General features: G+C 39.5%; 2 protein-coding genes across 2 annotated transcripts in view; both read left to right on the forward strand.

The window, feature by feature from the left end:
• The window catches only part of HECTD2 (HECT domain E3 ubiquitin protein ligase 2), a 375,065-nt gene that overhangs the window by 216,868 nt on the left and 138,247 nt on the right, over nucleotides 1–19,950 (forward strand). The window contains exons 5-6 of the mRNA XM_053692327.1: nucleotides 6,592–6,681; nucleotides 8,780–8,844. Of these exons, the coding sequence (XP_053548302.1) occupies nucleotides 6,592–6,681; nucleotides 8,780–8,844 (155 nt within the window). The remainder of the gene's footprint in view (nucleotides 1–6,591; nucleotides 6,682–8,779; nucleotides 8,845–19,950) is intronic.
• On the forward strand, nucleotides 11,231–13,998 carry LOC128640027 (uncharacterized). The gene is made up of 2 exons (XM_053692329.1): nucleotides 11,231–11,667; nucleotides 11,727–13,998. The coding sequence occupies exon 2, from the start codon at nucleotides 11,848–11,850 to the stop codon at nucleotides 13,123–13,125; it is 1,278 nt and encodes a 425-aa protein (XP_053548304.1). The 5' UTR covers nucleotides 11,231–11,667; nucleotides 11,727–11,847; the 3' UTR covers nucleotides 13,126–13,998.

Here is a 19,950-nt window from a genome sequence, read left to right on the forward strand (position 1 = left end):
CTATGATAATTGATTATGTGCCTCCGCTGAATAGAGATGTGCCTTCTCTGAATAGAGGTGGGGACAGACATAAGAAGCTTCTGCAATTGGAAACATCATGGATTTATCGACTGGATACTGTGACCCCTAGAGGGCTAAATGTACAGCTGAACAATAATGTGTTCCTGTAGTCAGATCTTTCTATGATTGGACGATCTAGGTTTTTTCTGACATCAAGAAAAATGATTGTCAGCCAGTATTTAATACTCCATCTACAGTATTCATCAAATCATCTTGGGCTGTCCTGACTAATGAGTGTGTGTTCCACCGTTATTAAGTTTCTACCATACTGCAACAGATAAGAAGCCAATGTAGTTTCCATAGGGTAGGTGTTTCTAGCTTTTAAAATTAGTCATAAAAACGTCATAATATATTAGATTGAGAGTAGAATCTAACTATAAATGTGTTTTTTGTTTTTAATTTAGGAGTAAATGAAAGTTCCTGGATGCTGCCGTGCTAGTGCTTGTATTGACCGTGATAGAATGTATGGACAGTGACGTAAGGGTTGTCTCCTCACTGGGGGCGGGATTATGTTAATTAGTCATGCACTCTTTTTACAAATGGTGAGATTAATCACCGGTGACGTGGGATACATGCTGTAGCACTTTAGCACTGGAAGTTTTAGCACTGTAGGGTATATTAAGGCAACAGGTTTGTGGGTTTAATAGAGAACATTGGGAAACACGTTAAACACCCATTGAGATAGGTACCGAAACGTTTGGGGCATTTGTATATCGAAAATGTTAATTTGATGAGATTAAACTGAATTTGTTCGGTGAGTGCAGCGTTTTATTCTTCAACAGGATAAATGCAATTGATATATATACAGTATATATATATATATATATATATATAATGCTCAAATAACAAAGTATTGCAGTATGCAGTGATACCTTTTTTATTGAACTAACATAATATTTCAAAGACAAGCTTTCGAGAGTTTTTCTCCCTTCCTCAGGTCTGAAGCAATACTGATGAATCAGATTGATCAGTATTGCTTCAGACCTGAGGAAGGGAGAAAAACTCTTGAAAGCTTGTCTTTGAAATATTATGTTAGTTCAATAAAAAAGGTATCGATGCATACTGCAATACTTTGTTATTTGAGCATCTTATCTACTGGACTAACACAGCTAATCCAATATTCACTATATATATATATATATATATATCCATCTTTAACACCCGAGACGTCATATCTTTGGGCCCTTATAACTTTTTTATGCAATTTTAAATAATTTATATTAGATGGTGTTATTATGAGTGTAACTGTACTTTGTAATGTATTTTTGATATGTTTTGTGGCACTTTTTTGTTTTGCAAAACAGTTAACCACAACTCTCAGGACACACATAACCGGACGAGCGTTTACTTGAATTGCGCTCAAGTGATTTTGCGTTTTACTTTTAACTTGCAATACCAGCGCAATTTAACCTGCGTGCAAGTGAACACAAAAATCCGATATCACTCGTGCGCAAATATTTGCGCTCCACTCGTAATCTGTCCCTTTATCAGTCATTCAGTTAAAAAGTTAAAAATAAATCATTATATTGATAGATGTGGAAAACCATTGCATTTAAATATTGCAGATATATAAATTATTAATGTGTTTATTTATATTTTACTTTATTTTTATTTATGCAAGAGGTAAAGAGAATCTAGAATGTTGCAAGGACCAAACCATTCTTTAAGTGATACTTCCTACCAAATGAGCTGGCTTTCTCTTATATATTTATATTAACTCATCTGAAAACCAAAGAGGATGGTAGATTAAATAAGCGTGCAATAATGACAAGTGACCTTTTACCTGTGTTTTGGGTCAGTTGATCACTAAGAGCTTATTTTTAGAAAGGGAACACAAACTTCACTAGAGCAAATAGTTAGGAACTACCGTGTTATGACCTATTGTTTCTTCCCATGTTAAATATTTATTAAGATAAATGATTAACATATAGTAAACTATTCCATGGCATTCTGAATGTACCCTGGTATTGACTACTAGCCAGTAGTTTAAAGGGACATAAAACGGAAATTCACATAGATACATTTTAACACACACACACATACACACATACATACAGACACATATAAACACACATACACACACACACACATATAAACACACATGCACACACACACACACATGTGCACACACACACACACACATACAGACATATAAACAAACATACACACTCACACACATATAAACACACATACACACACACACACATATAAACACACATGCACACACACACATATAAACACACATGCACACACACACACACACACACACACATGCACACACACATACAGACATATAAACAAACATACACACTCACACACATATAAACACACATACACACACACACACACACACACACACACACATAAACACACAGGCACACACACATATAAACACACACAGATAGATAGATAGATAGATAGATAGATAGATAGATAGATAGATGCAGATACAGAGTACCACCCCCTCTTCCATCTCATAACAGGTTATAGCTATAATATAATTGCCCTTTAAATACTCTAGTTTTCACAAGAGGGGCTGTAAAATATATCAAGCATTGTATATAATCAAGCATTGTAAATAACTTTGTTCCTTTGCTTTTCTCGATGTTACTTAGCACAATATATCAATAAATAATCAATGAGTGTCTGCACTATATAAAAGAATACATACATACTAACATACATTTAGGTTGCAGGTTCGGTTCCAGACCACCACAATGAGCGACTATAGCAATACAGTGAGTCACACATGTTTTTGTTTTCATATAAAAGTTATAGTTACACTATACTGTAGTCTATTAAGTGTGTAATAGCAATAAGTCTAAAAAAACAATGTATATATCTTAATTAAAAAAATACTATATTGCTAAATAATTCTAACCATTATCTGAGCCTTCAGTGAGTCATAATTTTATATTTATATATATATATATATATATATATATATATATATATATATATATATATATACATGCATGCATGCATGCATACATACATACATACATACATACATACACACACATACACACACACACGGGTCAAGTCCTATAACAAAAAGTGTGGGAACTCACCAAGACTTCCACCCTCCCCTTCACAATAAATATTGTTTTATATATACACACACACACATTGTATATATATGTATATAATCTATACACTGTGGTTAATGGAAGCAAATTAAATCCAATGAAGGGTTGAATGGTTGCCTTTGGGCCTTAGAATTCTCCTTTGTCACAGAGTCTCACCCACTTAAGGTGCAATGGTACTATTTCTGTGAGGGGATCTAAATAACCCCAGAGCAAGACATGCAGAAATATAAGCTCCATGTGTTCCACAGTGTGGGGTGATCACACAGCAGGACCGCTGACAGTATTTGCATTTAGTGTATTGTAGGAAGTGTTACTGCCCCTTACTAGCGGATCTCACTTTCCCTCTAACCAGACTGTGCTCCAGAAATGTTTACTGTAGGGTTCTCTATCTAGAGGGAACTTAGTTCCTCCTGCAAAAATAGTGCAGGAACTCCGTCCCCATGCGTTCCTGCTCGACTTGACCCCTGTATATATATATATATATATATATATATATATATATTTATACATACATACATACATACATACACACACACAGTATCTCACAAAAGTGAGTACACCCCTCGCAGTTTTGTAAATATTTTATTTTATATTTTCATGTGACAACACTGAAGAAATGACACTTTGCTACAATATAAAGTAGCGAGTGTACAGCCTGTATAAAAGTGTAAATTTGCTGTCCCCACTAATAACTCAACACACTGCCATTAATATCTAAACCGTTGGCAATAAAAGTGAGTACACTAAGTAGAAATATCCAAACTGGGCCCAATTAGCCATTTTCCCTCCCCGGTGTCACAACTCGTTAGTGTTACAAGGTCTCAGGTGTGAATGGGGAGCAGGTGTGTTAAATTTGGTGCTATCGCTCTCATACTGGTCACTAGAAGTTCAACATGGCACCTCATGACAAAGAATTCTCTGAGGATCTGGAAAAAAGAATTTTTGCTCTACATAAAGATGGCCTAAGCTACAAGAAGATTGCCAAGACCCTGAAACTGAGCTGCGGCACGGTGGGCAAGACCATACAGCGGTTTTGCAGGACAGGTTCTACTCAGAACAGGCCTCGCCATGGTCGACCAAAGAATTTGAGTGCACGTGCTCAGCATCATATCCAGAGGTTGTCTTTGGGAAATAGATGTATGAGTGTTGCCAGCATTGCTGCAGAGGTTGAAGGGGTGGGGGGTCAGTCTGTCAGTGCTCAGACCATACACCACACACAGCATCAAATTGGTCTGCATGACTGTTGTCCCAGAAGGAAGCCTCTTCTAAAGATGATGCATAAGAAAGCCCACAAACAGTTTGCTGAAGACAAGCAGACTAAGGACATGGATTACCGGGACTATGTCCTATGGTCCGATGAGACCAAGATAAACTTATTTGGTTCAGATGGTGTCAAGCGTTTGTGGCGGCAACCAGGTGAGGAGTACAGTCAAGCATGGTGGTGGGAGTGACATGGTCTGGGCCTGCATGAGTGCTGCCGGCACTGGGGAGCTACAGTTTATTGAGGGAACCATAAATGCCAACATGTACTGTGACATACTGAAGCAGAGCATAATCCCCTCCCTTCGGAGACTGGGCCGCAGGGCAGTATTCCAACAAGATAACAACCCCAAACATACCTCCAAGATGAACACTGCCTTAAAGAAGCTGAGGGTCAAGGTGATGGACTGGCCAAGCATGTCTCCAGACCTAAACCCTATTGAGCATCTGTGGGGCATCCTCAAACGGAAGGTGGGGGAGCACAAGGTCTCTAACATCCACCAGCTCCGTGATGTCATCATAAAGGAGTGGGAGAGGACTCCAGTGGCAACCTGTGAAGCTTTTGTGAACTCCATGCCCAAGAGGGTTAAGGCAGTGCTGGAAAATAATGGTGGCCACACAAAATATTGACACGTTGGGCCCAATTTGGACATTTCCATTTAGGAAAGTAGTCACTTTTGTTGCCAACGGTTTAGACATTAATGGTTGTGTGTTGAGTTATTTTGAGGGGACAGCAAATTTACACCGTTATACAGGCTGTACACTCACTACTTTACATTGTAGCAAAGTGTCATTTCTTCAGTGTAGTCACATGAAAAGATATAATAAAATATTTACAAAAATGTGAGGGATGTACTCACTTTTGTGAGATACTGTATATACTAGTGGTAAAGCCAGTGTACACGGGCCAAAATGTTTAATGAAATAAATATACCTATCTATAATTATATTCATCTATCCCTATCCCCCTGTCCCTCTGTCCCTATCACTCTTTCCCTCTGTCCCTATCCCCTGTCCCTCTCACTCTGTCTCACTCTGGCTGTCTTCCAGTACCTATAACCCCCTTTTTTATTTTTTTCTGTAGTGTAGTGGTCCCACCAGCCCCCCCTCCCGCGATCATAGTCCCCCCTGCACCACCAAACCCATTTTCTGAAGTGTAGCTGCCCCATCCCTCCTTGTTCCTTTTAAACTCTTTTTCGCATAGGGCCCTCTCACTCCCTTCCCTCCCCCCTCTGCTGCTGAGCCTCCCACCCGCCACCCACCCACACCTCCCACCGACACAAGCAGAAAATTGTTACAGACGGACACACACACAGTGTCACCGTCTGTAACAATTAGGCATCTGCCCTTATATGGAGCCGAAGCACGGATCGCGCTCCGGCTCCATATGCGGCAGATGCCTGAAACTTCAGGAGCTCCAGCTCTCGGCTGTAACATAACAGCTGAGAGTGCTGGAGCTTCCTGACAGCGACGGATGCGTTACAAACGCGATTATAGTATAGATAGAGAGAGAGAGAGAGAGAATAATTCATTGTGTAGCCCATTAACAAATTTAGACAAGTCAGGAGGCTTGCTTTTCCCACAGAAAACCTCTGGATACATTGTTTCCAATGCAGCAAAGAATTCTGGGTAAGACATGCAAATTAGGTTCACAATGACATTTTTACTTCAGTCTGCACAGTGTATAGTGGAGGATTTTTAACTGTGTATGTGTATATATATATATATATATATATATATATATATATATATATATATATATATATATATATATATATATACCCCATGCACTACACATGCTCATTGAGCACATTTTGTGTCATTAATGACTATTTCCATACTTGATGATAAATACATCATGCTTTCTGAGCAGACACAGTATTTGAATGAGGCTACAGTAAATGCTAACACCTATACAGTGCTGTTTCTTGACACATTTTTGCTAATATATGTGCATTCCGGAAATGTTTGTAGTCTAAACTGAACTGTACTATTGTACATTACAATTCTCAGTTTCATGCCCCTTCAAGAGACAAGTAGGGTATTAGAAAAACTTTAATAAAAATCTATGAATTACATTACCATTTGCCATTGTTCTTTTAAATATTGTAACATTTCATTCTACTTTCATTTTGTATTCATTATAATTTGCTTTTCTTCTGTCATTTTGCTTAATCCACAGAGAGATGGAAATGTTTCTGTCAATACTGTTGAAGATTCCAGAGTTAACACAAAATTTTTGAATGTTGTATATGATGCCTTAATAAATACAGTGAGTATTTTCAATCTAAAATGTTGACAATAAATTTGTTAATCCGTATTGCAGAAAAAAAAAATTATATATTCATTGACGGACATTTGTTGTAAACACCCAATCATAAAATCCTCTTCCTTTGTGACTGACCCAGTCTGTTACATATAGTTATTAGCTTTTTGTACATGTGTAGGATCTTTTAAGGAACACTCTAGTGTTAAAATTTTAACACTAGCAATGCTGTAATGCTATGTGTTTAACCCAGCAAAGGGATTAAACACATACTTCAAGTCCCGCTCATGATCCAGCTGTAAGACTAGCGCTGCTGATTGGATCAGTGGCAGGTTCCACTTGAGACAAGCAGTGCTCTGCAGGACTTTAGCCGTGTTATTAACCCCTTTGCAGGAGTTAAACACGTAGGGGCCTATTTACTAATGTGCGAGCGGACATGATCCGACATTGCGGATCATGTCCGCTGCACATCGATAAATGCCGACAGCATACGCTCTCAGCATTTATCATTGCACCAGCAGCTCCAATCGGCCGCTAGCAGGGGGTGTCAATCAACCCGATCGGATTAATTTCCGGCGATGTCTGTCCGCCGCCTCAGAGCAGGAAGACAGGTTATGGAGCAGCAGTCTTTTTTGAAGGCTCGCCAGAAACACAGGCATCAAGCTCCATACGAAGCGTGATAAATATGCCCCATAGCATTAGAGTTAACATTTTATTATCTAACAGATTAGAACATATCTTTTTAATACTATAATGATTCATTCAACATTTACAAAAAGAGAGAAGCGCTCAACCAGAGAAAGAACAATAGCGTAATTAGCTTGTTCTATGGCTAGCTACCACCCCAGAAGCAGCCTCTTTTTGCCCAGCATGTGCGCTTCACAGAAAATAACTTCCCTGTAGTATATCATTCTGATCTTCACTAAACAGTACAGTCTAGCTCTGAAATACCAGGCAACCCCTCTCTGAACAAGAGACTCAGCAAATCTTTCGGCCTAGCGTGGGCCTCGTCAGTGAGGTGCAGCCATTTCCCTCTAGGTTTATTGAGCGCTTCTCTGTTTTTGTGTATTCTTTAAACATTGCTTCTAAACTAATATTCATTGATACTTTTGTATGTGTGATATAATTTTATAAATGTTTTATTATTGTCATGTAAATGTCATTTTAAATTTTAGCTACTAAAATATTTGAAATTAGTCAGATTTGTGGAAATTATCATGCAGTAAGATTAATTTAATTTAATTAATTTCATGTGAGATGACATATAAAAGAGAGAGAGAGAATAAAAGCAGACAAGGGTGAGACATATAGGGGCCGAGTTTCCGTGCGAGCCTTCATGCTTGCCGGAAACAGCAGTTTTCTAAAGACCACTACTTCATAACTTGTCCGTCTGCTCTGAGGCTGCGGACATCAATCCACCAGATCCTATACGATCGGGCTGATTGACACCCCCTGCTAGCGGCCGATTGGCTGTGAATCTGCACGGGGCGGCATTGCACAAGCAGTTTACAAGAACTGCTTGTGCAATGATAAATGCCGACAGCGTATGCGTATGTGCGGCGGACATGATACGCTACTTTCATAAATCGGCCCCATAGAATGCAAAGAGAAAAGGCTACAAGAACAAAAATATTTGACCACATTAAACAAAGTTTCATGACAGGTACTGGAAACCCCAAACATTTCTTGCATGATTTGAATAGAACATACAATTTTAAACAACTTTCCAATTTACTTTTATTAGCAAATTTGCTTTATTCTCTTATTATCCTTTGCTGAAGGAACATCAATAGCATTACTGGCAGCTAGCTGAACACATCTAGGTAGCCAATCACAAGAGACAAATATGTGCAGGCACCAATCAGCAGCTCGCTCCCACTAGTGTGGGATATGTGTGTATTCTTTTTCAACAAGGGATATCAAAAGAACAAAGTACATTTACAAATAGAAGGGAATTTTAAAGTGTCTTAAAATTACATGCTCTATCTGAATCATGCAAGTTTAATTTTGACTATCCTATCCCTTTAAGTAATTTTATTTATAGTGGGATGAATTATTAAAGAAGGATATCAAAATAACTTGTTTTTTTTGTTTTTTTTTGCAGTCTCAAGATATCCAGAAAGCAGTACTTAAAGGAATTATCAACAGTCTATTAAGAGAATGGAAAGGGTAAATACATTTTTATTATTATAGGGCCAAATTACAAATGTCAAGCGCTAAAAAAATGTTCGCTCTCGTGCTGTGTTCAAAATTAGCACGTCTGGATTAGCATGCGTATTAGTTGAAAATAAAAAGTTTTCACACGAGTAAAAGATTCAGGTGTGCTAGCTTCAGATGTTCGGATATTGTGACCTCACTAATTCCTCCTCCCCATAGACTTCTATGGAATGTGCTGAAGAAATTTGTATCAATTGCCCGCTAACCAGACACTGTGCTAGATCAACTGCCCTAAAGCCTAAGGTTTTGAGAAATATTTCACATTCCTATGTTCTTCACTTAGAAGAAAATTTTAATTTTATAAACAAAAAATGCATCTATAATTATTTTATTGTAATATATATCTATATGAATATATACAGATATAGGGGTTGATTTACCATATGTCGGGCAGACATGACCCACTGAAGTTCTGGTGAACTGCTTGTGCAATGCCGTCCCCTTCAGATTTGGGGCCAATCGGCCGATAGCAGGTGGTGTCAATCAACCCGATCGTATACGATCAGGCTGATTGCTGTTCGCTGCCTCAGATGCGGCGGACCAGTTAAGGAGTAGCGGTCTTAAGAAACAGCTGCATTGGGGCCAATTGACCACTTGGTAAATTGGCCCCAATCGGTAGATATATATTGTATATATTTTATATAAAGATATATATATATATATATATATATATATATATATATATATATATATATATATATATATATATATATATAAAAAGAACATATGCATTTTAAGTATTTCTATTGAAAACACATTAAAACATTGGAATTGAAAAAATAATATTGCATATTTCTATGTATTTGACTGGAAAGGCCTCCAATATATATATATATTATTAAACGCATTTATGTCAGATTATGCAATTAATCTGTGCTTTGGATATCTGAAAATTATATACAGTATTATTAGAAAATACAAGCTTGCATTCGCATTGTTGACAACTTGTAATACCAGCGCACATTACTCAGTGGAGCGCAAATATCGCTTTCCCAAAAGGAATATTTAGCGCTCCACTTGTAATCTTGCCTGAATTGCTTTTTACTTTAAATATATTGCTTGCAGTATCTCCTAGCAGGAATTAGACTATGAACTGCTTGTTCTACAAAGTTATTATATAAAGGAACATGAAAGCCCAATTCAACTTGGATGATTCAGGCAGAGAGTACAGTTTAAAAAAATAAATAAATTACAGTTTAGTTCTGTCATAAATGTACGTACCTCTTTCTCTAGGTATCCTTTGGTATCCTTTGTAGAACTCCCAAAATCTGAATTTATTCTGTAATCCAAACTGTTTAAAGGGACACTGAACCCAATTTTTTTTCTTTTGTGATTCAGATAGAACCTTCAATTTTAAGCAACTTTCTAATTTACTCCTATTATCAAATTTTCTTCATTCTCTTGGTATGATTATTTGAAAAGCAAGAATGTAAGTTTAAATGCCAGCCCATTTTTGGTGAACAACCTGGGTTGTTAATGTTGATTAGTGGATACATTCATCCACCAATAAACAATTATGTCCAGGTTTCTAAGCTTAGATGCCTTCTTTTTCAAATAAAGATAGCAAGAGAACGAAGAAAAATTGATAATAGGAGTAAATTAGAAAGTTACTTAAAATTGCACGCTCTATCTGAATCATAAAAGAAAAAAATTGGGTTCAGTGTCCCTTTCAGTAATATTTAAAAAAACAAAAAAAGGATTTAAAAAAAATCCTATTTTCTTCTGTTATGTGCGATCAGTCCACGGGTCATCATTACTTCTGGGATATAACTCCTCCCCAACAGGAAATGCAAGAGGATTCACCCAGCAGAGCTGATATAGCTCCTCCCCTCTACGTCAGTCCCAGTCATTCTCTTGCACCCAACGACTAGATAGGATGTGTGAGAGGACTATGGTGATTATACTTAGTTTTTATGACTTCAATCAAAAGTTTGTTATTTTACAATAGCACCGGAGCGTGTTATTACTTCTCTGGCAGAGTTTGAAGAAGAATCTACCAGAGTTTTTTACTATGATTTTAACCGGAGTAGTTAAGATCATATTGCTGTTCTCGGCCATCTGAGGGAGGTAAAGGCTTCAGATCAGGGGACAGCGGGCAGATGAATCTGCATTGAGGTATGTAGCAGTTTTTATTTTCTGAATGGAATTGATGAAAAAATCCTGCTATACCGTTATAATGACATGTATGTATACACTTCAGTATTCTGGGAATGGTTTTTCACCGGAACTACTCTGTTAAAGGTCACTAATCCTTTTAATAAATATTGTCATGTTAAACGTTTTTGCTGGAATGTAGAATCGTTTACATTGCTGAGGTACTGAGTAAATAAATGTTTGGGCATTATTTTCCACTTGGCAGTTGTATGCTTTAAATTGTGACAGTTTCGTTTCTCCTCACTGCTGTGTGTGAGAGGGAGGGGCCGTTTTTGGCGCTCTTTTGCTACGCATCAAAAAATTCCAGTCAGCTACTATTATATTTCCTGCATGATCCGGTTCACTGACAGATCTCAGGGGTCTTCAAACTTCTTTGAAGGGAGGTACATTCTCTCAGCAGAGCTGTGAGAATTTTTATTGACTGTGAATAAAAACGTTACTCTATAATTTTTTATGTCAAATTTAGTTATTTACTAATGGGAACAAACCTTTGCTAAAAGTTGTGTTATTTTAAACTTGATGCTATAACTGTTTTTCAGTTCATTATCTCAACTGTCATTTAATCGTTTAAGTACCTCTTTGAGGCACAGTACGTTTTTGTTAAAAAAGATTATAACCAGGTTGCAAGTTATTGCTAGTGTGTTAAACATGTCTGACTCAGAGAATGATATCTGTGTCATTTGTTCCAATGCCAAGGTGGAGTCCAATAGAAATTTATGTACTAACTGTATTGATGCTACTTTAAATAAAAGTCAATCTGTACAATGTGAACAAATTTCACCAAACTGCGAGGGGAGAGTTATGCCGACTAACTCGCCTCACGCGGCAGTACCTGCATCTCCCGCCCAGGAGGTGCGTGATATTATGGCGCCTAATACATCTGGGCGGCCATTACAGATAACATTACATGATATGGCTACTGTTATGACTGAAGTTTTGTCTAAATTACCAGAACTAAGAGGCAAGCGTGATCACTCTGGGGTGAGAACAGAGTGCGCTGACAATACTAGGGCCATGTCTGATACTGCGTCACAGCTTGCAGAGCATGAGGACGGAGAGCTTCATTCTGTGGGTGACGGTTCTGATCCAAACAGATTGGATTCAGATATTTCAAATTTTAAATTTAAGTTGGAGAACCTCCGGGCATTACTAGGGGAGGTCTTAGCGGCTCTCAATGATTGTAACACCATTGCAATACCAGAGAAAATGTGTAGGTTGGATAAATACTTTGCGGTACCGGCGAGTACTGACGTTTTTCCTATACCTAAGAGATTAACTGAAATTGTTACTAAGGAGTGGGATAGACCCGGTGTGCCGTTCTCACCCCCTCCAATATTTAGAAAGATGTTTCCAATAGACGCCACTACTCGGGACTTATGGCAAACGGTCCCTAAGGTGGAGGGAGCAGTTTCTACTTTAGCTAAGCGTACCACTATCCCGGTAGAGGATAGCTGTGCTTTTTCAGATCCAATGGATAAAAAATTAGAGGGTTACCTTAAGAAAATGTTTGTTCAACAAGGTTTTATATTGCAACCCCTTGCATGTATCGCGCCGATTACGGCTGCGGCAGCATTTTGGATTGAGTCTCTGGAAGAGAACCTTAGTTCATCTACGCTAGACGACATTATGGACAGACTTAGAGTCCTTAAACTAGCCAATTCATTCATTTCGGAGGCCGTAGTACATTTAACCAAACTTACGGCTAAGAACTCTGGATTCGCCATACAGGCACGTAGAGCACTGTGGCTAAAATCATGGTCAGCTGATGTTACTTCTAAGTCTAAATTACTTAATATACCTTTCAAAGGGCAGTCTTTATTTGGGCCCGGGTTGAAAGAAATTATCGCTGACATTACAGGAGGTAAGGGCCACGCCCTACCTCAAGACAAAGCCAAAGCTAAGGCTAGACAGTCTAATTTTCGTCCCTTTCGGAATTTCAAACCTGGAGCAGCGTCAACCTCCTTTGCTCCAAAACAGGAAGGAGCTGCTGCTCGTTACAGGCAAGGCTGGAAACCTAACCAGTCCTGGAATAAGGGCAAACAGGCCAGGAAACCTGCTGCTGCCCCAAAGACAGCATGAACCGAGAGCCCCCGATCCGGGACCGGATCTAGTGGGGGGCAGACTTTCTCTCTTCGCTCAGGCCTGGGCAAGAGATGTTCAGGATCCCTGGGCGCTGGAGATCATATCTCAGGGATACCTTCTAGATTTCAAATTATCTCCCCCAAAAGGGAGATTTCATCTGTCAAGGTTGTCAACAAACCAGATAAAGAAAGAAGCGTTTCTACGCTGTGTACAAGATCTGTTATTAATGGGAGTGATCCATCCAGTTCCGCGGTCGGAACAAGGACAAGGGTTCTACTCAAACCTGTTTGTGGTTCCCAAAAAAGAGGGAACTTTCAGGCCAATCTTAGATTTAAAGATTCTAAACAAATTCCTAAGAGTTCCATCGTTCAAAATGGAAACTATTCGGACAATCTTACCTATGATCCAAAAGGGTCAGTACATGACCACAGTGGATTTAAAAGATGCTTACCTTCACATACCGATTCACAAAGATCATCAACGGTATCTACGGTTTGCCTTCCTAGACAGGCACTACCAGTTTGTAGCTCTTCCATTCGGATTGGCTACGGCCCCAAGAATCTTCACAAAGGTTCTGGGTGCCCTTCTGGCGGTACTAAGACCGCGAGGGATTTCGGTAGCTCCGTACCTAGACGACATTCTAATACAAGCTTCAAGCTTTCAAACTGCCAAGTCTCATACAGAGTTAGTTCTGGCATTTCTAAGGTCGCATGGATGGAAAGTGAACGAAAAGAAAAGTTCTCTTTTTCCTCTCACAAGAGTTCCATTCTTGGGGACTCTTATAGATTCTGTAGAAATGAAGATTTACCTGACAGAAGACAGGTTAACAAGGCTTCAGGATGCATGCCGTGTCCTTCATTCCATTCAACACCCGTCAGTGGCTCAATGCATGGAGGTGATCGGCTTAATGGTAGCGGCAATGGACATAGTACCTTTTGCACGCCTACACCTCAGACCGCTGCAATTGTGCATGCTAAGTCAGTGGAATGGGGATTACTCAGATTTGTCCCCTACCCTGAATCTGAATCAAGAGACCAGAAATTCTCTTCTATGGTGGCTTTATCGGCCACACCTGTCCAGGGGGATGCCATTCAGCAGGCCAGACTGGACAATCGTAACAACAGACGCCAGCCTGCTAGGTTGGGGCGCTGTCTGGAATTCTCTGAAGACTCAGGGATTATGGAATCAGGAGGAGAGTCTCCTTCCAATAAACATTCTGGAATTGAGGGCAGTTCTCAATGCCCTTCTAGCTTGGCCCCAATTAACAACTCAGGGGTTCATCAGGTTTCAGTCGGACAATATCACGACTGTAGCTTACATCAACCATCAGGGAGGGACAAGAAGCTCCCTAGCAATGATGGAAGTATCAAAGATAATTCGCTGGGCAGAGTCTCACTCTTGCCACCTGTCAGCAATCCACATCCCGGGAGTGGAGAACTGGGAGGCGGATTTCTTGAGTCGCCAGACTTTTCATCCGGGAGAGTGGGAACTTCATCCGGAGATTTTTGCCCAAATACTTCGACGTTGGGGCAAACCAGAGATAGATCTCATGGCGTCTCGCCAGAACGCCAAACTTCCTCACTACGGGTCCAGATCCAGGGATCCGGGAGCGGTTCTGATAGATGCTTTGACAGCACCTTGGAACTTCGGGATGGCTTATGTGTTTCCACCCTTCCCGCTGCTTCCTCGATTGATTGCGAAAATCAAACAAGAGAGAGCATCTGTGATTCTAATAGCGCCTGCATGGCCACGCAGGACTTGGTATGCAGATCTAGTGGACATGTCATCCTGTCCACCTTGGTCTCTACCTCTGAGACAGGACCTTCTGATACAGGGTCCATTCAAACATCAAAATCTAACTTCTCTGAAACTGACTGCTTGGAAATTGAACGCTTGATTTTATCAAAGCGTGGTTTTTCTGAGTCGGTTATTGATACCCTGATCCAGGCTAGGAAGCCTGTTACCAGAAAGATTTACCATAAAATATGGCGCAAATACCTATACTGGTGCGAATCCAAACGTTACTCCTGGAGTAAGGTTAGGATCCCTAGGATATTGTCTTTTCTACAAGAAGGTTTAGAAAAGGGTTTATCGGCTAGTTCATTAAAGGGACAGATTTCAGCTCTGTCCATCTTGTTACACAGGCGTCTGTCAGAAAATCCAGACGTCCAGGCCTTTTGTCAAGCTTTAGCTAGGATCAAGCCTGTGTTTAAAGCCGTTGCTCCGCCATGGAGTTTAAACTTAGTTCTTAACGTTTTACAAGGTGTTCCATTTGAACCCCTTCATTCCATTGATATAAAATTGTTATCTTGGAAAGTTCTGTTTTTAATGGCTATTTCCTCGGCTCGAAGAGTCTCTGAGTTATCAGCATTACATTGTGATTCTCCTTATCTGATTTTTCACTCAGATAAGGTAGTTCTGCGTACTAAACCTGGGTTCTTACCTAAGGTAGTCACTAACAGGAATATCAATCAAGAGATTGTTGTTCCATCCTTGTGTCCAAATCCTTCTTCAAAGAAGGAACGTCTTCTACACAATCTGGATGTAGTTCGTGCCCTCAAGTTCTACTTGCAGGCAACTAAAAATTTTCGCCAAACTTCTTCCCTGTTTGTCGTTTATTCTGGACAGAGGAGAGGTCAAAAAGCTTCTGCTACCTCTCTCTCCTTCTGGCTTCGTAGCATAATACGTTTAGCCTATGAGACTGCTGGACAGCAGCCTCCTGAAAGAATTACAGCTCACTCCACTAGAGCTGTGGCTTCCACTTGGGCCTTTAAGAATGAGGCCTCTGTTGAACAGATTTGCAAGGCTGCAACTTGGTCTTCGCTTCATACTTTTTCCAAATTTTACAAATTTGACACTTTTGCTTCTTCGGAGGCTATTTTTGGGAGAAAGGTTCTTCAGGCAGTGGTTCCTTCTGTATAATGAGCCTGCCTATCCCTCCCGTCATCCGTGTACTTTTTGCTTTGGTATTGGTATCCCAGAAGTAATGATGACCCGTGGACTGATCGCACATAACAGAAGAAAACATAATTTATGCTTACCTGATAAATTCCTTTCTTCTGTTGTGCGATCAGTCCACGGCCCGCCCTGTTTTTTTAAGGCAGGTAAATATCTTTTAAATTATACTCCAGTCACCACTTCACCCTTGGTTACTCCTTTCTCGTTGATTCTTGGTCGAATGACTGGGACTGACGTAGAGGGGAGGAGCTATATCAGCTCTGCTGGGTGAATCCTCTTGCATTTCCTGTTGGGGAGGAGTTATATCCCAGAAGTAATGATGACCCGTGGACTGATCGCACAACAGAAGAAAGGAATTTATCAGGTAAGCATAAATTATGTTTTTTTCCTGCTTGTAAGTCACAATGTCTTTGGGTTTTTTTTATGTTCTTAAGTGCAAATAGTCTATATTTAAGACAACAAATGTTACCTTTCTGATTACATTACTGTACTATGTATACAAAAGTATTACAAATTATAATAAACTACCTTTAGGTTGTATGTATAAGCTGTATAATGACGTACATATTGCCTAAATGACATCAAATATTGGGATAAATTATAAGTGTCGCACTAAAGTTAGTGCAGAATGCGATAAACAGTATCGTGATTGCATTAACTTGTGAGTGTATTACAACTTGAAAGTAAGGGGTCAATTTATTATAGTGCGAGCGGACAGGATACAATGTAGCGTATCATGTCCGCTGCACATCGATAAATGCCGACAGCATAGAGTGGGAGCTCATGAGCAGAGAGAAGTTTTTTTGATTGAAATTATCTGAAGACAAGGTCAGAGATATGGGAGGAGCAGCAAATGAGGAATAATGTGTAAGGAAGATCAGCCTCGCATGAGGCATTTATTATGGATTGTAAAGGAGATAGATAGCAGATTGGGAGACCAAAGAGGATGGAGTTGCAACAGTCAATTTAGGAAATGATTAGAGAGTGAAAAAATGTTAGTTGTGTCTTATGTGAGGAAGTGATGAATTTTGGAGATGTTTTAAGGTGAAAACAGGATGAATATTATAGATTGAGAAGAGTATGAGACCAAGGACAACGAATTAACAGAGAGAGAAGTGGCCTTTTGATTTTGCTGTAAGTAGGTCATTAGTAACCTTAATGATCACAGTTGCTGTGGAGTGTGGGGGTTAAAATTTAGATTGCTATGGATCAAGAAGGGAGATTAAGGAAATATTATATTAGATATGTACTGTATATACTAACCTGGCAGAACATAGGGCATTACTTGGAGGTAGAGGATGGATCAAGAGAAGGTTTTTTTGAGGATATGTGTGACTAGAGCATGTTTAAGGAATAAAGAAAATATACCAATGCTGAGGGAGAGATTCAAGATTTGTGTGAGGATTGGAGTAAGAGTAGTTAAGAGGGAGGTCGGTAGTTTTGAAGGAATGGGATCAAGGGGACAGGTTGTGAGGTGAGAGCATTATATAAGGGCAGGGATTTCTTACTCAGTAACAGGGGTAAAAGAGTAGAATTTGTGGGTTTTGGACATTAGCAAATGGTATTGTTTGTAATGTAATTATTTTTTTTTTACATTTCACATGACTAGCCTATATGTGAGCTACGGCGTAAGCCAGACAGAGCTACGCTTACCCTAACAATACTTGGCTTCCTTTCTTGTATTTTAATGTATATCAATAAATACTTTGTATTTTATTCGAACTGTCAGACTCCTCCTTTTGAATAGCTCTTCAAACTGGTATAATGCCAAATGTAACACTCTCTCTCTCTCTCTCTCTCTTTCTCTCTCTCTCTCTCTCTCTCTCTCTTTCCCTCTCTCCCCCCCCCCCGCCCCCACAGGCGTGCCTTGTTTATTGTGCTTTGCAGATATTGTAGTTTTTACAAATTGAAGGTTTGTGGTAACCCTGCGTAAAGCAAGTCTATCGGCAACATTTTTCCAACATAAATACACATACAGTGCCTAGCAAAAGTATTCACCAACTTGGCATTTTCCCTATTTTGTTGCATTACAACCTGGAATTAGAATGGATTTTTGGGGGGTTTGTATTATTTGCTTTACAAAATATTTTTTTATTGTAAAACAAACAAGAAATAAGACAAAAAAAAAACACAAAACTTGAGCATACATAACTATTCACCCCCCAAAGTCAATACTTTGTAGAGCCACCTTTTACAGCAATTACAGCTGGCGAAACGCGTTGAGCCTTTCTGATCCAGCAGGGCATCCGTAGGTGAAGGGTAGTGTCGTCAGGCGGAGATCCTTTGACGTATCAAGTTCACAGGTGCCGATTACCCGGGAGTTACAAACAGACGCTGGAAGTAACTGACCGCTACCAAGACGCTACGCCTGAACCTGGAGTGTCCGGAGTTTGCCTTTGAACTGTAGATTCTTTGAGGGCTTTTTATTACCTTACATCTTGTAAGTGCATTTCTTTGTGTGTATCCATTTGGATGTAAATAAATTCTACCTTGAGTCGAGTTGCGCTGTCTCTTTTTTGTCTTCATAGCCACAGCTGCAAGTCTCTTGGAGTGTGTCTCTATAAGCTTGGCACATCTAGCCACTGGGATTTTTGTCTATTCTTTAATGCAAAATTGGTCCAGCTCCTTTAAGTTGGATGGGTTCCGCTGGTGTACAGCAATCTTTAAGTCATACAACAGATTCTCAATTGGATTGAGGTCTGGGCTTTGACTAGGCCATTCCAAGACATTTAAATGTTTCCCCTTAAAACACTCAAGTGTTGCTTTAGCAGTATGCTTAGCGTAATTTTCATGCTGGAAGGTGAACTGCCGTCCCAGTCTTAAATCTCTGGAAGACTGAAACAGGTTTCCCTCAAGAATTTCCTTGTATTTAGCACCATCCATCATTCCATCAACTGACCAGTTTCCCAGTCCTTGCCAATGAAAAACATCCTCACAGCATGATGCTGCCACCACCATGCTTTACTGGGGATGGTGTTCCAGGGGTGATGAAAGGTGTTGGGTTTGCGCTAGACATTGAGTTTTCCTTGGCCAAAAAGCAAAATTTTAGTCTCATCTGACCAGAGTACCTTCTTCCATATGTTTGGGGAGTCTCCCACAAGCTTTTTGGTGAACAACAAACGTGTTTGCTTATTTTTTTTTCTTTAAAAAATTGCTTTTTTTCTGTCCACTCTTCCGTAAAGCCCAACTCTGTGGAGTGTTCATCTTAAAGTTGTCCTATGGACAGATACTCCAAACTATGCTGTGGAGCTTTGCAGCTCCTTCAGGGTTATCTTTTGGTCTCTTTTTTGCCTCTCTGATAAATGCCCTCCATGCATGGTCCGTTAATTTGGTGGGCGGCCCTCTCTAGGCAGGTTTGTTGTGGTGCCATATTATTTCCATTTTTAAATAATGGATTTAATGGTGCTCTGTGGGATTTTCAAAGTTTTTGATATTTTCTTATAACCCAATCCTGATCTGTACTTCTCCTCAACTTTGTCCCTGACCTGTTTGGAGAGCTCCTTGGTCTTCACGGTGCCGCTTGCTTGGTGGTACCCCTTGCTCAGTGGTGTTGCAGACTCTGAGGCCTTTCAGAACAGGTGTATATATATATACTGAGATCAAGTGTCAGATCATGTGACACTTAGATTTCACACAGGTGGACCTTATTTAACTAATTATGTGACTTCTGAAGGTACTTGGTTGCACCTGATTTTATTTAGAGGCTTTATAGCAAGGGGGGTGAATACATATACACAAACCACTTTTTATTTTATTATTTTTTAGAATTTTTTAAAACAAGTTATTGTCTTCATTTCGCTTCACCAATTTGGACTATGTTGTGTATGTCCATTACATGAAATCCAAATGAAAATCCATTTTAAT

This window comes from Bombina bombina, chromosome 9 (assembly GCF_027579735.1).
Source record: "Bombina bombina isolate aBomBom1 chromosome 9, aBomBom1.pri, whole genome shotgun sequence".
Lineage (NCBI taxonomy): Eukaryota > Metazoa > Chordata > Amphibia > Anura > Bombinatoridae > Bombina > Bombina bombina.